The sequence below is a fragment of the Pelophylax lessonae genome (genome assembly GCF_965119305.1).
Source record: "Pelophylax lessonae genome assembly, chromosome: 6".
In the NCBI taxonomy this organism is placed as follows: domain Eukaryota; kingdom Metazoa; phylum Chordata; class Amphibia; order Anura; family Ranidae; genus Pelophylax; species Pelophylax lessonae.
Window position 1 is genome coordinate 240828069 of NC_138773.1, and position 19370 is coordinate 240847438.

Genomic DNA, 19370 nt, shown 5'->3' on the forward strand with positions numbered 1-19370 from the left:
AATAAATAAAAATAAGGTTAAATAAAAACAGCGCAAGGCACATGACAGATAAAGTGCAGACCAATGACTTCAGTTCCATGATGAATGAGGTAGTGAGCAGACCAATGCTGCCAAAGTGACTGGTACAAGTCATGGAATGCTAGTGGAAGGAGGGGGTGGAAGGACCTAGGGATATAGGATCTAGGGAAGGGGAGGTGCATAGTTCAGTGGTGCCTATGGCAGAAAAGGGACAAGGGGGTAAGTTCGACATGGGGTGGCAGAATTTCTCTGCACAATGAACATGTTTCTAGGGGTTGCTTATGATAATTGAATCCCCTTTTTTCTCATTAATCCCCCTGATCCAGGGCTCCTCTCCCTGCTTTTACCAACAGTCTCCATTCAGGGCTACATGAGCACGCCCTATGTAAGGTCAGGTGCTGTGACCAAGGAGGATTGTGTAGTAGTAAGTGAGGCTGCTCCAGCATTTCACCAATGATTGTGGGATTGTGTCCAGGTAACAGATGCCAGTGACACTCCTGATAGCTGGCATGCAGTGTCCGGCTAGCAAGACACTGCTGCTGTTGTAGTCTCTTCTAGGACTAGAAAATCTGGGGTGACTAGGGGAACAGTAGACACATTGGATCTCCCTGCTTGGGGCTGAGAGTTGAATTATTGGCACCAGTGATGACTAGATTGGTTTGCTCAGATTAAACCAATCCTTAACCAATGGCAAGACAACATTGTGTATTGTAATGAACTGGTAAAGGGGCCCTTTGAAGCCGACACTCGCTCACCTCCAGTGAGGGACTTGTGAGCACAATATACAGAAGTAATGTATGCTGGTTGAGGTTACAAGAGACTTTTTTACCAGTGCACTGCAATACTTACACACTCCCATTTCTACAGAGATAGACTTCTGTTTGATTTTTTGGAAATTGCCAAGCATAATGACCTTTTTTTTTAGAAATTCCCAACAAAAGTATTACTTTTAAATTTAATTTCTTAAATAGCAAATACAAATTAAAATAATCACTAAATTAATTTTTCATTATTAAATATATCAGAAAAATAGCCCTTAGGTCAGGACTACCTACAGCGCTGCTATTATACTAAAAGTGGATAATTATATCACCAATAAAACCAATAAAGTTGTGCAATTAAGCAAGTGGTGCAATGGATGAATTAATAATTGTGACAAAAAAATATAAATATAAATTGTTGTTCAATAGAGCAATTACTATATTATGTGCAATGGGTGGGGATTTATATCAAAACTATAAATAAATAATATAAAATGGTGTTGCAATCAGCAGTATAGATTCAAAATTATAAAGTGCACTAGAGCAATAAATAATCCGTCTACCACTGAGCACTTTTGATATAATTGGATGAACTTTTTTTGCACTAAAGGAAATCATTTGGACTTTAATATTTATTATTCACATATTGATGAACTTGAACAAATATTTGCACTATATAGTCCCGTTTATAACAGCACAATCTATTTATTTAGAATTCATGTCACCTGTTGATGTCTATATGGTTATTTATTGCTCTAGTTCACTATATAATATTGAATTTTATGCTTTTAGTTATTAATTAAATACTCATTGCACTATACTGCTCATTGCAACACCATTTTATATTATTTATTTATAGTTTTGATATAAATACCCACCCATTGCACATAATATAGTAATTGCTCTCTTGCACAACAATTTATATTTATATTTTTTTGGCATAATTATTAATTCGTCCATTGCACCACTTGCCTAATTACACAACTTTATTGATTTTATTGGTGATATAATTATCCACTTTTAATATAATAGCAAGCGCTGTAGGTAGTCCTGACCCAAGGGCTATTTTTCTGATATATTACTTTATTTATACGGTTGCTGCTATTTTCATAGTTTTTTTTAGGAACCCATTATTGTACAACACTAGGCGCGGGGGATACACTTAGGTTTTATCTTTTCTTCATTATTAAATATACTCTTAAAATGCAAGCAGTGTAAGTACCTATTTTGGCCTAATATTAGCCTCTTGCAGGCTCTGTACAGCAGAACTGAGTGTGAGAGGAAGAAGCAGCACTTGCAGTCAATCAGTTCAGGGGCAGGCATGGAACGTACTGATAAGAGGAGAAAGCAGAGTGACAGAGAGGTGAGCTCATCACTGTGCTGCCTGGAAAGTAGTTGAATGCTGCTGGCTGTCATTTAGATTAGAAGACTGAGGACAGAAGTGAAATGCTGCATGGGGACAGGTCCAACTAAGTCAGCGATGGAACACCAAAGAGAAAAAGAAGAGATGTTGTCTAACAATAAATGCAATTCAGAGGTAGTTTTAGTGTAATGGAGTGTTATGTTCTTCTTGGCATTAGAGCAGGGGTGTCAAACTCAACTTCATTGTGGGCCGCATCAGCATTATGGTTTCCCTCAAAGGGCCGGGTTATATTTGTAAGATTAGATGTCCAGAGCACCTCACACCCCTTACACCCTTACATGAGAAGTCAAGAGTCACCCACCCTTCCTTACATCACAATGCACCCCCTTACCTTGTGCTGCTGCCAGGAAAAAGATGTAGGTGGATCTGGGAAGAAGTTCAAGGTCTGGAGGAGAACCAGAGGAGGGCTGGAGTCAACTTCCAGGGTCTGCTGAATGCTGAGACCAGCAGGTGCAGGATCTGTAGGAGTTCTGCCCTCCTCTTTGATGTGGACTACTGAGACGGGGGGGGCAAAGTCAAGCCTTTCTGCAGCTGCACAGAGTAGTGCAGGATCTGGGAAAGGAGTTTTGTCCTCTCTGCTACCAGCTACAGAGAAAAGGTGGGGGCAGAGACAAGGAGGGTGCTGCAGCTGCAGGAGAGGTGTGAGGGCCACATGAAATGTCCTGGGGGGCCACATTCGGCCCGCGGGCCTTGTGTTTGACACCTGTGCATTAGAGGGTGGGTGTTTACTAGAAAGCTCATCCATTTTGCTTTTACTTACAGAACACCGGTCATTATAGAATTATGGGGCTGTATTTGGGGCCTTGATCTGAACATGCTCAGTGCCTGGCTGTGTCTGTCTTCAATTCTTCTGAAATAAAGACACATCCACGATTCCCTGGGACTTGAAGATTTGTTTGTACAGAGCAGTGAAAGGAAAGTAATCATTCAGAAAGTTCACTGGCTCTGGTTGGGCAGCTGGCATAGAACAGGACGACCCTCCAGTGGGTACCCAGAAGGTCACCTAAAACAAAGAACCACAGAAGGAGCGCCAGACCAAATGGTTCTAAATGGGTTTAACAGTTCACACCTAAAACAGCCAACTTATGTTGTGGACAAAAACACTCCTCCTTCATCAGAGGGTCTAGTCAGAACTTGAATGGACTCAGTACAAAGGATTTATTCTCTATTCATCTGTATGGGTAAATAATAACTGAATCTATCAGTCACCAATAGTGCCACCATTATAGATAGTCACATCCTTTACTATTTGGTCTGGCACTCCTTCCTTGGTTCTGTGTTGCAATTGAATTGACCATGGACAGGCTTGCAGCAAACAGGTGTCTCAGAAAAGAAGCAGCAATCCTTTTATCTCTACTCGTTCTATGTCCATTGAACAGTGTGTTGAAACTAAAGAATGATTATGACAGCAAAGGAACTAGCTTTTTTTCAGAAGGAGACAACAGCAATGGCAGCCTACATACATTATATTACCAAAAGTACTGGGACTCCTGCCTTTACACACATGAACTCTACTGGACCTCCCATTCTTAGTCCGTAGGGTTCAATATTGAGTTGGCCCACCCTTTGCAGCTATAACAGCTTCAACTTTTCTGGGAAGGCTGTCCGCAAGGTTTAGGAGTGTCTATGGAAATGTCTGACCATTCTTCCAGAAGCACATTTGTGAGGTCAGGCACTGATGTGGAGAAGAAGGCCTGGCTCACAGTGTCAGCTCTGTTTATCCCAAAGGTCTTCTTTTGGGTTGATGTCAGGACTCTGTGCAGGCTAGTCAAGTTCCTCCACCCCAAACTCTCTCATTCACGTCTTTATGGAACTTGCTTTGTGGTGGGCCAACTCAATATTGAACCCTACGGACTAAGACTGGGATGCCATTAAAGTTCTTGTGCATGTAAAAGCATGTGTCCCAATACTTTTGGTAATATAGTGTATATTAAAAAAACTTGAATCTTCAGCCCCCAACGCAAATGTTTTAAATTAATCGCCACTAAGTACATCCAAAGCATTAAGATAAACTCAGAATAGCCCCAGTCTGGTCTATAAGATATGGTTATATCTTCAGAGCTCCATTTATGAATGCAGCTGTTCCCTTTGGGTAAATTATTTGAGAGCTGTTTGACCTTCCTTAAAGCAGAATTTAAGTCCTGCTTTTAAAAATTGCGAGCAGGCAGGCTCTTTATTGCAAAAGAGCAATGGGGGGATTTACTAAAACTGGTGCCCACAGAATCTGGTGCAGCTGTGAATAGTAACCTATCAGCTTCCAACTTCAGCATGTTCAATTAAAGTGGTTTAAAGCCACTTTTTTATGAACATACAATCCCCTGTGTTTAATAAGGACAAGTGCCCCAGTGTATGCATTTTCTTAAAAAATATGATGATTTCTAACTAATTTCACAGTGCCTCCTGGCACTCACGTAACTGCTTGGCTCTCTCCTCTCCCAGCCTGACAACTACAGTGGGAGGGGCTGAGAACTCCCGTTGACATCACCCGGGAAGGAGAGGAGGAGAGAGCCGAGCAGTCACTTGAGTGCCGGGAGGCGCTGTGAAATCAGGTAGAAATCGTCATATTTTTTATAAAACACATACACTGGGGCATTTGTCCTTTTTAAACACAGGGCATTGTATGAAAATATTACAATTATTATAGCAGTAGGAAGGGGTAGGGAGCAAAGCGGCACTGTCACGAGCTGACAGGCAGGGAGGGGTGGGGGGGGGGGGAGAAGACACAGGAGAGCAGAGAGGAGAGCTGTGGATGACGGAGGCAGGTAAACTGACCACAGTGTTTTTTTTATCTTTAAATAATTGTTATTAAAATTTCCAAACAAATAACAGAAATATTGAAGGCAGCTGGTTCCAATATATTATAATCAAGTAAAGCCGTAAAACATTTCCATACAAATCTAAATCAAAGTAATGGACAATAGTCATACAAATGATCAAATGAATCATACATAAACAGTATAGTAAAATCAAATAGAGCTTTCTTTTGGTGGTATTTAATGACCACTGGGTTTTTTAGTTTTTGCTAAACAAACGAAAAAAGACCAAAAAAAAAAAAGTTTTTCTTAGTTTCTGTTATAAAATTTTGCAAACAGGTAATGTTTCACTTATGTGTGCTGATGGGGCTGCGCTGATGACTACTAATAGGCAGCACTGATGGGCACTGACAGGCTGCACAGATTGACACTGATTGGCAGCACTGATGGTCACTGGTTGGCAGCACTGATGGGCACTGTTGTGGCTGCACTGATCATCAGGACACTGATGTTCAGTGCCCTGACTATAATGTCCTCTTTCACACTTGGTGGTTACTGGCTCTCTCCTCTGCCCGATGCTGATGATTGGACACAGCTAAACACGTGGTTAAGAGCCGCTGTGATTGGCTCTTTACCCGATCTGTGATCAGCTGTGTCCGGGGCGCGGTTCTGGGAGGACGACAATAGAACTGGACAACCATGCTATAGCCGTCATTCGGTTATAGCACAGACGGCAAGTGGTAAATGTCTATGGGCACAAGTCAGATAGAAGTTGCCTTGAAGTAGTGCAGGATCCTTTTCTCAAGTCAAAACGACTTCAGTAGTGCTAATTAAGACCACTCTCTTTGAATAACCTGGGACTTCACATGTCACACTACTTAGGGTCTCACAAGTCAGATCCCTACTTAGGTTCTCACAAGTCAGATCCCAACTTAGGGTCTCACAAGTCAGATCCCTACTTAGAGAATAAAATAGAGATTATTGCGCTAACTTAAAAAAATGTAAGCAGCTGACATCAATCACTGAACTAAGGAGGGTGATAAATCAATAAATACAAAAATATGTGCAGCGCTAGAAGAAAAAAATTCCCAACAAAATAAATTGTCCAATCGCAGGAAACATTCCACAAGTAACGTAAACAATTGATGGTGAGAAAAAGTCCAATATATAATGGTGCAAATCATATATAAGTGCAGCAAATCCCGTCACCAGTGAAGGTAGAAATATATTGCGCTCACCAGATGGATGGGACCCCAAAACACCTTATAGTGTAGGAGTCAAACAGGCTTAAAAATGATGGAGTGTCCCCACAGATTTTTCACCGATTCCAACGGCAACCATGCAAATCTCCGGTAGATGGAATAGTTCAGAGATTCCCCTTCCACATGGTGGGTGGTAAAACTGAAAAAAATGGAGGGACATATAGCGTAATATTGCTAAAATCAATTTAATATCAATAAAGCTGATACACTTACAGACATCCGTGAAAGACAGGCATATAAGATGTAAAACAGCTGGGCTGACCAAGTCCTCTTTACATGTTTCGGCATAAATGCCTTTTTCAAAAGATAAAGTCAGCAGGTAGCCAGTGTTCATATATATATAGAGGTAGAATTAATTGGGTACACCTGTAGGAAGTAGGCGGTGGACTGCATGGAAACCGGAAGTAAAACCGGCGTGCGTTCCAAGCCTCACTATGGTATAGCGCCAAAAATGAAGTCTATTAACCTCCCTGGCGGTATGATTCTTTTGGATTTTAGGTGCTGAAAGCGGTACCATTATTTTAGGTGCTGAAAGCATGTAATTCTTGTGAATGAGCAGCCCAAACCAACTGTATACATTTATTATACATATTATATATATATATATATATATATATATATATGTATGTATACATATATTATGTATACATATATTATATATATATATATATATATATATATATATCCGTATATATATATATATATAATGTATACAGTTGGTTTGGGCTGCTCATTCACAAGAATTACGTGTATATATATATATATATACGTGTATATATATATATATATATATATATATATATATATATATATATACATACATATACATATATATATATATATATATATATATATATATATATATATATAATATGTGTGTGTGTGTATATATATATATATATGTATATGTGTATATATATATACGTATATATATATATATATATATATATATATATATATATATATATATATATATATATACTGTATATATATGTATATATATATATATATATATACATATATTTACATAAAAAGTACAGTAAAACTGCAGGAAAGGGCACTGGGGGGTAATGTAATGTGATTTTATTTTATTTTGAACGATATCAGTGTGTTTGGTGCATTTTACATTCGAATTTGCCGCCGGTTCCACCCCCCGGCGGACGTCACGCCGCCGGAGACGGAATCCGGGGCTCGCAGACGATCGGGAGGAAGCTCCGCCGCCGCACACCGCTCGCAGTCTTCGCTGGATCCCGGAGAAAAGGTAAGTAAAACCTCCTCCAGCATCCAGCGATCTTCTTAGCGCTACCCCGAGTGTGACTCGGGGTTACCGCTTTTGGCACTAAAATCTTACCCCGAGTCACACTCGGGAATACCGCTAGGAAGGTTAAATCATAAGGGGAAACAGGAAGTGATGAAATGCCTGGAGGGGATGGCATTAGCCATCGTACATCCCAAGCCTCTTTCTGAATTGTAAGACAGGAAGTGCTGACATCACATCCGGGAATAGGCGGAAGTGATGTCAGCGTCAAAACATCGAGGGGGGACGGCATTTAACCATCATCAACCCCAAGCCTCCATCTGAAGTGTAAGATCGGATATGCCGACATCACATCCGGGATTGGGCGGAAGTGATGTCAGCACGGCAAGGCGGACCGCTTTACCGGAAGTTGGAGCATATCAATGCACCAGGTCAACAAAACAGAAATGGAGACAGCTCAGATTGGCCGATTCAGCGAGTAGTGAATATCGCCAATAAGAGAATAAAAAAAGGGGGAGAATAAAAAGATGACGTTATAGTTAAACAGCGCCAACAAAAAGGGGAGAGGAAAAAATCGGTTTAGTTATCTAAACCATAATATATCAACATAGTGGGCTCATTTATTGAGAAACCAGTATATTGAAAAAAACAAAAATGTCAATTGTCCACAGTTGAAGGGACATAATAACAAATTTTGTCTATATACAGTCCATAGTCTATCTCCATATTAGGTGACCCTTAATACAGGATATCTATAACAAAAAATATTTTTATTACATAACTACATGATGTATACAGCCAAAAGACAAATATAATAAAAATATTTTAAAAAAATATCGTGAATAAAAATAATAAAATCACATAAAAGAACGAATGAGGATAAAGGGAACATATAAGGCTAAAGATAGCCAGAAAGGCAGATGGGAGTGGGATATTTAGTACGCTAAGCTGTGTTTATAAAGGCGTTTATATCCCACTCTATATTCAACCCAAAAGGATGGTAGGACTTCAAAGTATAGATCCAGTATGTCTCTCTCCTAGAGACACCACAAATTTTTGAGCCACCCCTCCAGGGAGGTACATACTGGTCTATGACCTGAAATAAAGTGCCAGTGGGATCTTTATGGTGATAAAGAAGGTAATGTTTACCTACAGTATGCTTATCCTTGCCTGTGAGAATGCTCGTAATATGTTCATTAACACGCACATTAAAGGACCTTATAGTGCGTCCCACGTACTGCTTTTTACAGGGGCACGTTAACAAATAAACAATATGAGTAGTTATGCAAGTGGCGAAAAATTTGATATGGTGAAGACTCCCTGTGACAGAAGATTGAAAGGATGTAAATTTCCTTCTTTTATCACAATTATATTCGCACACTCTGCACTTCCGGCAGGGATAAAAACCAATAAGATCAGCAAAAAATTTTTTTGGTTTAATTGGTTCATCCGGTACATTGGGAGCTAATTGTCCTCTTAATGCAGGTGCACCTCTGAAAGTGACCGAGGGTCGTACAGGTAAAACGGTACCCAAAATGGGGTCATTTCTAAGTACATCCCAATGTTTGGATATAATTCTCTTGATGGAATTATGCTGAATAGAAAAATTGGTAAAAAAGGACCATTTAGCAAAATCAGACTGGTTTTTTGTTTTATTTCTATTTTTAGACCCAGAAAGTAATTGTGCTCTATCAATCTGGGTTACTTCCCTTATAGTGGACTCAAGAGCATCAGAATTATAACCCTTAACTAAGAACCTATCCTTTAGCAGCTGGGCTTGTTGGAGGAATTCATGTTCATGAGTACAATTCCTCCTAAGTCTGATGAATTGACTCTTAGGTATTCCACCCAACCAAGCCTTGTGATGACAGCTGTCAACAGGCAGGTACGAGTTACGGTCTGTGTCCTTGAAAAAAAGTACTGGTGACAAACTGATTGTCCACTATGGAAATATTGAGGTCTAGGAAATGGATATTGGTGGAACTATATTCAAAAGACAAATGAATACCTCTCGTGTTATCATTCAAGAATGACATGAATGTCTCGAGAGATGAGGTGTCCCCTTTCCACAGGAGGAGGATGTCGTCTATATAACGCACCCAGAGAACCAGCTCGGGTGCGTCATAAGGAAAGACGACATCCTCCTCCCATTTGGCCATAAAGAGGTTGGCCAAACTAGGGGCGAACTTCGCCCCCATGGCCACACCCCTTTGTTGTAAAAAGTATTGGTGATTGAACCAAAAGTAATTCCTCCCGGTGGCAAATATCAACAGATCTAGAATGAAATCTCGATGTGAAGGAGAGATAGATTTATCTGTCTTTAAGAAATGGTCAACAGCATTTAAACCCTGATCATGAGGGATACAAGTATAGAGAGAGGTGACATCTGCTGTCACCATCAGATGTTCACCTTCTAACTTGATATTTTTCAGCCTGTTGATAACATCACAGGTATCCTTAATGAAGGAAGGAGTTTCAATAACCAGCGGTTGTAGATAGAAATCGATGTATTTGCCAATACGTGATGTAATAGATCCCTACTTAGGTTCTCACAAGTCAGATCCCTACTTAGGGTCTCACAAGTCAGATCCCTACTTAGGGTCTCACAAGTCAGATCCCAAGTCGCAGCAGTGTGAACCAAGCCTTAATGTGAGGGCTTAACAAAAGGGTGAGCTGCTTTCTTTGGGTGGTAGCACCAGGTAGTACAATTGTTTTTAAACATTTGTGGGGCCTGAAGATTCAAGTTTTTTTAATACAGATAATGGACTTTGTGTTGGGATTCACTTTGACTTTTTATATGTATTGCATTTAAATATTTATATAACTTTGTATATATAGAAATGTGAACTGAAATGTGATGAAGTTAATACATGAATTCATGTCTTTTTTCATACATCTTTAAAAACATTCATAATATACTTCATTTTTTATTGTTCCCTTAGACAAAATTCCACCTAATGCGACTCTGATCTTTGAAATTGAGCTGTATGCAGTCAGCAAAGGGCCACGCAGCATTGAGGCATTTCAACAAATTGATATGGACAATGATAAGCAACTTTCCAAAGAGGAGGTAATATAAATATTCTATGTTAAAATCATGTACTGAACATGTTGCATATACTGTATATGTCAGGTTGGGTGTCAGAGGATGTAGGTGGTCTAGTAGAAGTGGTAAGTAGTTAGGCATTCGCCAGGCAGTTTGTATTGAGGGGAGTGAGTTCCTTGTGAGGTGTGGAGCTGAGATGACAGCTGATATTAGGGGTGTTGGTATAGTGAAACATTATCACTGTATGTTTCTCGCTTGGCTTCACAATGATCCTTATGTAGTGATAATGTTACAGCATGAATTTACACTCAGATATCACATTCTTTTGGGGGCCTAATTTCAAAAGATCAAAAGTGTTCACACTTATTTTGACATTTAAAGAGTGATGAATTCCAGGGTGTCAAATTGTGTAAAAAGGTACCTACGTCCTAATCTATATGTATAGAAGGACATCGTGGTCACGACTAAAGGGAGGGAGGGAAGGATATACCATCATTATACCATCAATATTGGTATTCCATCTTTCCAGTATCTGATGGCAAACAGGCGTAGATAGATACCATAGTCTGTCAGGTGGGGCTATCCGCTCACCCCCCTGACTTTTGGAATTGTTTCCACCTGGGATTACCTATGGATTGAAGGACCTGATCCCTTTATGAAATTTTCTCCCCATTCGCGGAGTTAATTCTCCCCATTCGCAGGCGGACATCAGAAAAAACACCTCCCCCGGCGAATGTGGGAGCCTGTATGAAAGTGGCGGTGAGGGATTCCAAGCCTCCAAAGTAGAAGTATAAAGTCTGTTCACTTAGGTTTTTAACTTTGAGAAAATCACTGCTTTGTGTCCTTTAGGGCTGCAGCGAGCATCTGTGGGTGCTAGACCACGATTTACTTTATGCAATAAAGTATTATTGAATACTGAAAAGTGTTGTGTTTGGTCTAAATTTAAACATGGAGTAACATATACATTTACTTAACATTTTATTTATAGGTCCTCTTTATTAATTAACAAACACAAATATTACTTATTTTGCTCATAAATGGTGTGTAAAACTGATGTAGCCATTTAAGGTAAAAAAGCACCATTGATCAACATAAAATGTATGCAGTATAGTAAAATGATAAACAAGGTACACATTAATATTCCTTGTAAATGGCAATGTAATTGTGACATTCAATTAGCTACATTGATCTTAATAGGGTATTCTGTAGAAGCGGACCTACTTTTAATGTTTAAGTAGCTGTCTTCAGTATCCTTAGACTAAATGGTAAATTATTAAACTGTTTGGCTAATGGCTTCCTTTGTTACAATAATGACAATTAGAGGGTCGATAACAAATTAATCCTTGTTGGGAAATGCAAATATGGCAGTTATATTAGTGCTACTTCTATGCTATATGATTATTCAACTGATCGGTTTTTAATCACATAGCAAGTATTTTATGAGCCTAAAAAAATGCAGGATGTGCAACATTTGTTAATGAGTAGGGATGATCGAACGGTTCGGGTCGACCATCGGTTCGACCCGAACATTGGCTGTTCGAGGTTCGGCCGAATTCCGAACTTTTTGCTGAAAAAGTTCGGAATTCGGCAACCAGAACCGACCAAAATGCAATGGTACAGGAAATGGGCTTTAAAAGCCCGTGATTGGACCAGAACCATCAGTAAAAGCCAATTGAGGGGGCAGGAGAATGCTAGGAATGTGATTGGAGTGACTAGGGGGTCCATAGGCCAATCATTAGTGAATACGCCCCCCAGTATATAAGATAGCCCCCGCCAAATTCCTAGCATTGTTATACTGGACATGGAAGAGAGTGGAAGCAGTTCTGTGACTTCTGCTACAAAGTGTAATTTAGCAATTTGCCCAAAAAAAAACGCCAGCTGCAAAAACACACCTGGGCGTTTTTGTAGCTGGCGTTTTTTTGAAGGTGTGATGTGGGTGTATGTATGTATACCCCTACACAGAAGTTCAGATGTTTTGCCTGCCTCCAAAGACCCACAAAAAATGCCCAAAAAAATGCCTGCGCCAAAAAAAAAATGCCCAGGTGTGTTGTTGCAGGCGTTTTTTTTGGTCATTTTTTGTGGGTCTTTGGAGGCAGGCAAAACATCTGAACTTCTGTGTAGGGGTATATATACATACACCCATGTCTGTATGTATACACATACACATATATAGCTGTGAAAGTAGCAGAACACTATGCTTGCGCTAATGAAATAATGAACACCAATATGTCTCCGCTCCTATCACACCTATATGTCTGTATGTGTATAAATACATATAAGTGTGTGTATATATATAACCCTATACAGAAGTTCAGATGTTTTGCCTGCCTCCAAAGACCCCAAAAAAATGCCCAAAAAAACGCCAGCTTCAAAAACGCCCATGTGTGTTTTTGCAGCTGGAGTTTTTTTTGGGCATTTTTTTGTATTCCTCTGCAGGGACTCACATTACATTTGTTCAGGTAAGATTCTAAAAACGAGTTAATATTCTTCTGATATATTTTCCTGATGGTTGAGAGGGAACAGGAATCTCCTTATAATTCATCGACACTTGAAGTGATTTTATAAGAGAATGACAGAGCGAGGTGTATGGAAGGTGTGTTGTTTTCTTTCCCCCCTTTTTTTTTTTTTTTGGGGGGGGGGATCTATAATGCCCAAAGGCTATTATACCTATACATCTCAATTTTTCATTAAAAAAAATACATTTTCAAAAAAAAAAGAAATAAGCAGATTGTATTGGCAGACCAAAGTAAAAAAGGTAACAAGGCAGACCAGTAGTTCATTGTTAACATATTGGAATCAGTGCAATAAAAATATAATACAATAAACCCAGTTAACCTTAGGACTAGACTTAGCATTTACTGCAGTACCAAGAGTGTAAACAATAGCTCTCTGACTGAGATTACACCTGACAGGACTGTGGAAGACTAAAAATAGGTAAGAAAGGCTAGGTCAATTGAGGGCTCTCAGACAACAGGGTTAAGTTTAGGCCTGTGAGTTTAATACACTACTAGCAAACCAGTTCTGCCCCCAGGTATGTAACCAGGTCTGAATAGTTCTTTGAAGTTAGCCCTGACACAGTTGGGGCCCTTTACTGTTGGTGTGCAAAAGCAATGAGATGTTTCTGGGATGAAGTTCGGAAACAGTGAAATGAGGAGTTAAACTCATAGGTGGGTATGCCTCTTTAAAGCTGCTAGCTGAAAATAAATACGTTCAAAGTTATGGAAAGAAGGGATTGGGAGAAAATAGCACTACAGGCTTATTCAGCAAGTGGGAGTTTACAAAGATCTTTATCAGTCAGAAGTCTATGGTAATGGCAGGTTTGGCATTCTGTCACTGGCATTAATAATGGCTGCTTTAAGGTAAAAGTGACAAAGTGGGTTTAACATATAAGAAGAGAAGTTTCAATGAAGGGTAAGGGCCCTTCCTTGGGCTGGAGTTAAAAATAGGGATAATGTGTTGGTTATGGTTTTTGTGCGGGTCAGGGACCCTGTCACCAGATCCCCCTGTGACAGTCCACGTGTGACTGTGAGTTGCCTGTTCGGTGGGACCCCCTTTAAGCAGGGATGCAGCAATGGCAGTCAAGATGAATGCGGCTTGATCAGCGACTCTAGATGATGGATGCCTCTCCTTGGGTTACCTCCACGGATCAGTGCTCAGCTCAGCAGGCCGCCCCCCCCCCCGGTTCTGGTACAGCCCCATAGACAGCACAGCTAAACACACACCTTTGGGTGGCACGTCTCTCGCCAACTGCCCAGCTCCATCCTGGGCTTTTGTTTTTATATTGTCCCTCCCCCTTCCTAGTGCTTGTGGGCCTTGTAGTTGTGACCCCAGCCCCACTGTGCCCAAGGTCCTCCAAGACTACAATTCCCAGACTGCTCTGAGCACTTGTGTTAAATTATGGTTAGGCAAAGTAGTGGACTCTGCCATCTTGTGGGCAAAAATTGTACTGCATCACAGTATCAATACCCAGTGTTAGATATGTAATCCGGGCCATTATTCTGTGGAATGCTACAATGCCTGAGATAAAAGTAAGAATTAATTTAGCCACTGAATTTTTAGATATTTTTAAAATATTTTATTACAATATCCTTGCATGTACCCATATTAGCCCCATATATTGCTATGTACCCATATTGGGTCAATGCCATTGACCTAATGTGGCCACGTACCCATATTAGGTCAATGATGTCACAAAAATTTCCTCCCCTTTGTACTCTTGAAGTTGCAGGGAGGAGAATGCTTTAAAGATGATTGAGAACTGCAAGCTGTCTGCTGCAGTAGAAGATGGGACTTGTAATTTATTCATTCACAGATCCCTGTGTTTGAATGATACGGCTGTGTGGAGTCCCAGAGAGCCCTGCTGATTTTAAATGGGACAGTGGCTACGGGAGAGGGAAACCTCTGCCCATTGTCACGGGGAAGGAAGGCTCAGGAGGGATGCTGGAACATGCTACACCCTAAATAGGGGGGTAACATATTCTAAAGGTGAACGTAGCCTTTAAGGCTTCATAAGTATTTAAGTTTTTGGTAAGAGCTATATATTTGGTTTGAAACAACAGTTTGGCTATAAAATAATTTCATCTCTTTTTCATGCAGATAAGTCATTATTTAACAGAAGAATTTAAGAAAGATGGGAAACAGCGAGCCCCTACCGAACATGGCCGGATCCTAACTGACATATTTAAGAAAAATGATCACAACAATGATGGCTTCATATCATCAAATGAATACAATGTTTTTAGGCATGATGAATTATAGCATAGTTTTTACTATGGATAGTTAGTTATGAATTCATTGCCACAAATTTTGTGTGTCAACGCAGGTCTCTTGGAGAGTAAAAAGTTGTTTTAAATGAATCAGCTCATCATCCTCAGTTAAGGACTTATTTATATTTGAGCTTATTTTCATTTTCTTTTCTTCATTGAGTTTTTCATAAATGAGCCCAGGTGTGCTTTTGAAATGTGCATTGTATGTATTGCCATGTTTAGTATAGGGGATATGTATATTGGCAGCCATGACAAGTTAGTAATTTGGTGCAACTTGTTAAAAAATATAGTGTGAATGAGATTTTATGTGATGCCCACTGTAATTTCCAGCTAGAAACTCCTGGGTATGGAAGAGCATGTGGCTCATTCCTTTTGACAGCCTCAGATCAATCACCAAGCATCAGCACTGTTGCATTGAAAAAGTCCATAGGCAAGTGTAAGCTATGACTTAAACAACTCCTATCTTACACAGGGCACAGGGTGCCACCTTCTGCTTCTGGCAGCCTAACAGAGCAGCAAAGGGAAGGGAAGTATGCGCTGCTGGTGAGGGAGATTCAAGTAAACCTGGTTGCCTTGCACGAACAAAACAAAGGTACACTTTAAAATAGAATTTAAGGTTTCCTGTCATTATAAAGTGGTTCTAAAGGCTGAAGGTTTTTTTTACCTTTGTGCATTCTCTGTGTGCAGCAGCCTCCCTAATACTTACCTAAGCTCCCCCTTGATCCAGTGATGTGCACAACATCATCAGCTATCTGGGGATTCTCCCTAAACTCTCCCTCCTCATTGGCTGAGACATCAGTTGGAGCCATTGGCTTCCGCTGCTGTCAATCACAACCAGTGAGCCAATGAGGAGAGGGGGCGGGGCCGAGCTGCCGCTCAATGTCTAAATGGACATGCAGAGCAGCGGCTCGGGAGCCTGCCTACTTGGGCACCCCCACTGCAAGTTGCTTGCTCTGGGGGCACTCAACAGGAGGGAGAGACCAGGAGTGCTGGCAGAGGAGCCAAGAAGAAGAGGATCAGGGCTGCTCTGTGCAAAACCACTACACATAGCAGGTAACTATAACATGTTTGTTTTTTTTTTGCCTTTAATGTCACTTTAAATAGTTCCTTTTGAATAAACCTTACAGATTAATATGGCCGCTGCGTGTGTTATAAGCTACTGTTAACTACGTACAGTGAGTGGCGCTGTGTTTCAGCAATGGTACGTACAGATTTCCATTTGCTGCTGGCATAAAAAAGAGTTGGTCTGAATGCTTCTCTGCCATTCAGAAGGCCTTGAATTTTTATAAAGTTTCCTCTGATTGGTGGAAGGGTGAAAATCAGGATGTCATCAGCATGCCAATTTACCCTGGCCAATCAGAGGAAGCCGTTTATTCATTGATAAAAATACAAGGCTTCTCCTGAATGGTTGAGAAGCACTCAAGCCGACTTATAAATTCCAGCAGCAGAAGAGAAGTTGCCTTTACCACTGCTCAACTTGCTTATGTAGCTAATGCTACGATAGATTGTAGCACACATAACGGATGTATCATTTCATAATGAAAATAGATTGTTTGGGCCAGCTTGGCCCAAACAAACTTTATAGGGTGACAGGGAACCTGGAATTCCAGAGAAACATTGGGGCTACCATTGCTACTCACCTTTAGAAAATGCTAGTTGCTTTGCTGTTATGAGCACCTACTGGTTTCAAACAGTTTTCAGAAAAGTATACAGATCAGGACTGTATAAGGTAAATTCATGTTTGTGACTGGTTTGCCTTAACAGTTTTGGGTGGAGATCTTCCCTAATTACACTGTGAAATAATGAATACATTTAGTAAGATTTGTTTGCATCACAAGAAAATGTGGTCAGATTTATTTAATAAAGCAAAAATCAGTATTCAGTATAATAATCAGCTAACAGTAATCTTTCATTTTTCTGTACTGTAAAATTGTGAAATATGGTTTATCATCATGCTCCACCAGTCTTTGTTTATCATCGCTACTCTTTGCACTGTTACTAAAAAAGCCCAAATATATAAATTTCCATTGCATCCTTTTTTTTAATGGAATTCAATTATTTATTGGAAATAAATTATACAAATGTAATACTTCATCTAAACAAATTAAATACATACAGTATAAGTCAAATGTTTTAGCTTTCAAAAATGTATGATTCTACTGAACCAATGTGTATGTTGCAGCAGATATAAAAATGTATAGCCAATAATTAACTTAGTGTTAAAAGGAAATCTAATTTTAAGAAATAATGTGTTTATTTATCACAAGTAAAAGCCAATGCACCACCAATGAAGTAATTGATCAAGAGAAGTAAAAAGGTGTACCGCAAGTTGGTGATACTGATGGAATAAAGCTGACAATTTTGTAGTGTCACCACATACCATACATAAGCAAATAAAATAAATAAATTGGCGGTAAATTCAAATGTGGATTCAAAGTGTACTCAATACTGTATTGTACTGAGTACACTTTGAATCCACTTTTGAATTCAGCGCCAATTTATTTATTTTATTTGCTTATGTGTTTATTTATACTTATTTTTCTATTGTGAGCATCAATGAAATGTGTGATAAGAATATGACTCATGATATTTGGCCTCAACTTCAGCCCAGACAGTCTCATGTACTGGAGTGAAGGAAGAACTGCATGGGGGTAGAGGGATAGGGGTTGTAGTCCATGTAGCAGAAAGCCAGGTACAACCACCATGCAGTATGTTAATTTGTAGACAATTATCTTTCATTGTTGTGATTGATTGTCCCATAGTGTTACAGTATATGGTCACAAATTATAACTATCCTAAAAGAAAAGCTGCAGGTAATATTCAAAGCATGTTTAATTGAAATACAAAATCAATTCAGCACAAAAAAATACACACAAACATATAAGACCAAAGCAGTCTGAATTTAATGACAGGTAATACAGACGGGGATGAGGTCCTATGTGATCCTGATCCCACTTGGATTCAAGATTAGTTAGCACAAAAAATGTTCAATAATGGCATTTAGTTTTATTATTTGGAATGATGGCTGAAGGTAATGAAAACAGATGATTGCTTTGCTACAAATAAACCTTTCTTTCGTGGAGACTGTGAAGAAGGGAGCACCCTCAAAATCTTAGATGTTTTCCACCATGCCAGATGCTAAAAAGTTCTTAGATGAGCACACAAAACATACATGTGCAAATACAACATACATGTGCAAATACAAACTTTTGAGAATGATTCCTAAATCTATCTTGCACATTTATACAGCAGTGAACGAAAACTCAGCAAAATAGTACACAACTAAAATAGGAAAAATCTGGAAAATTGCAAAACTTGATATTGAGTTTTTTTATTTTTATATATTGCCAACATATTCTGTAGAGTATTATAGAGTATATCATCCCATTCAAATCAGCCTTTGGCCAGAAAGACATTACAATGCAAATCTTCTATGTCTGTCCCTACTGTGGATGGATTCTGCCTCTGGAGCGGAATGGAACCAATTAAAAAAAACCTTGGATTAACAGAATACTTCACAACACGACAGTAAACTGTGAAACTTTGACATACATAGGGATCATTTAATCCATTGAAACCAGAGTGATATAAGCAGCTGCACCCAGACTTAATTGTTTCGGTTTGGGGGCAATGAGTAGGGGGTCAGCCCAACCCTAAGGCTACATTCACACCTGAGCGTAGCGTTTTTCGCGCGTTTTTTACCGCGATTTTACCGCGATTTTTGCGGCGATTTTTACCGCGATTTTTGTGCAGGCGTTTTTAGATTCAATAGAGATCAATGGAAAACGCCTGTAATCTGCCCAAAAAGAAGCTCATGTACTTTTTTGAGCGTTGGGCGTTTTGTATACAGCTTCAAAACGCTCAGATGTGAACAGGGGCCATTGAAATGAATAGGATTTGTCTTGTTGGGCGTTTTGAGAGCTGATCCTAGAGCAGAAAAACGCCCCAAAAACGCCCCAAAACGCCTACATGTGAACGGAGCCTTATGCTGGTAGCAGTTTTCAGGTAATATCAACCAGAGCTTTGAGGGAGACCTACAATCAGCATTTTTTACTAAATCTATTAAACAACTGTGACTGTTAT

The 19370-nt window shown here is 39.6% G+C and overlaps 1 protein-coding gene across 1 annotated transcript; it reads left to right on the forward strand.

Annotated features, from left to right (window-relative positions):
- Positions 1-215: 215 nt before the first annotated feature.
- LOC309557722 (peptidyl-prolyl cis-trans isomerase FKBP7-like) lies at positions 216-15410 on the forward strand (the record flags this gene model as incomplete). The annotated part of the gene is made up of 3 exons (XM_082260496.1): positions 216-237; positions 10418-10545; positions 15118-15410. The coding sequence occupies 3 exons, from the start codon at positions 216-218 to the stop codon at positions 15277-15279; spliced, it is 312 nt and encodes a 103-aa protein (XP_082116622.1). The 3' UTR covers positions 15280-15410.
- Positions 15411-19370: the final 3960 nt, after the last annotated feature.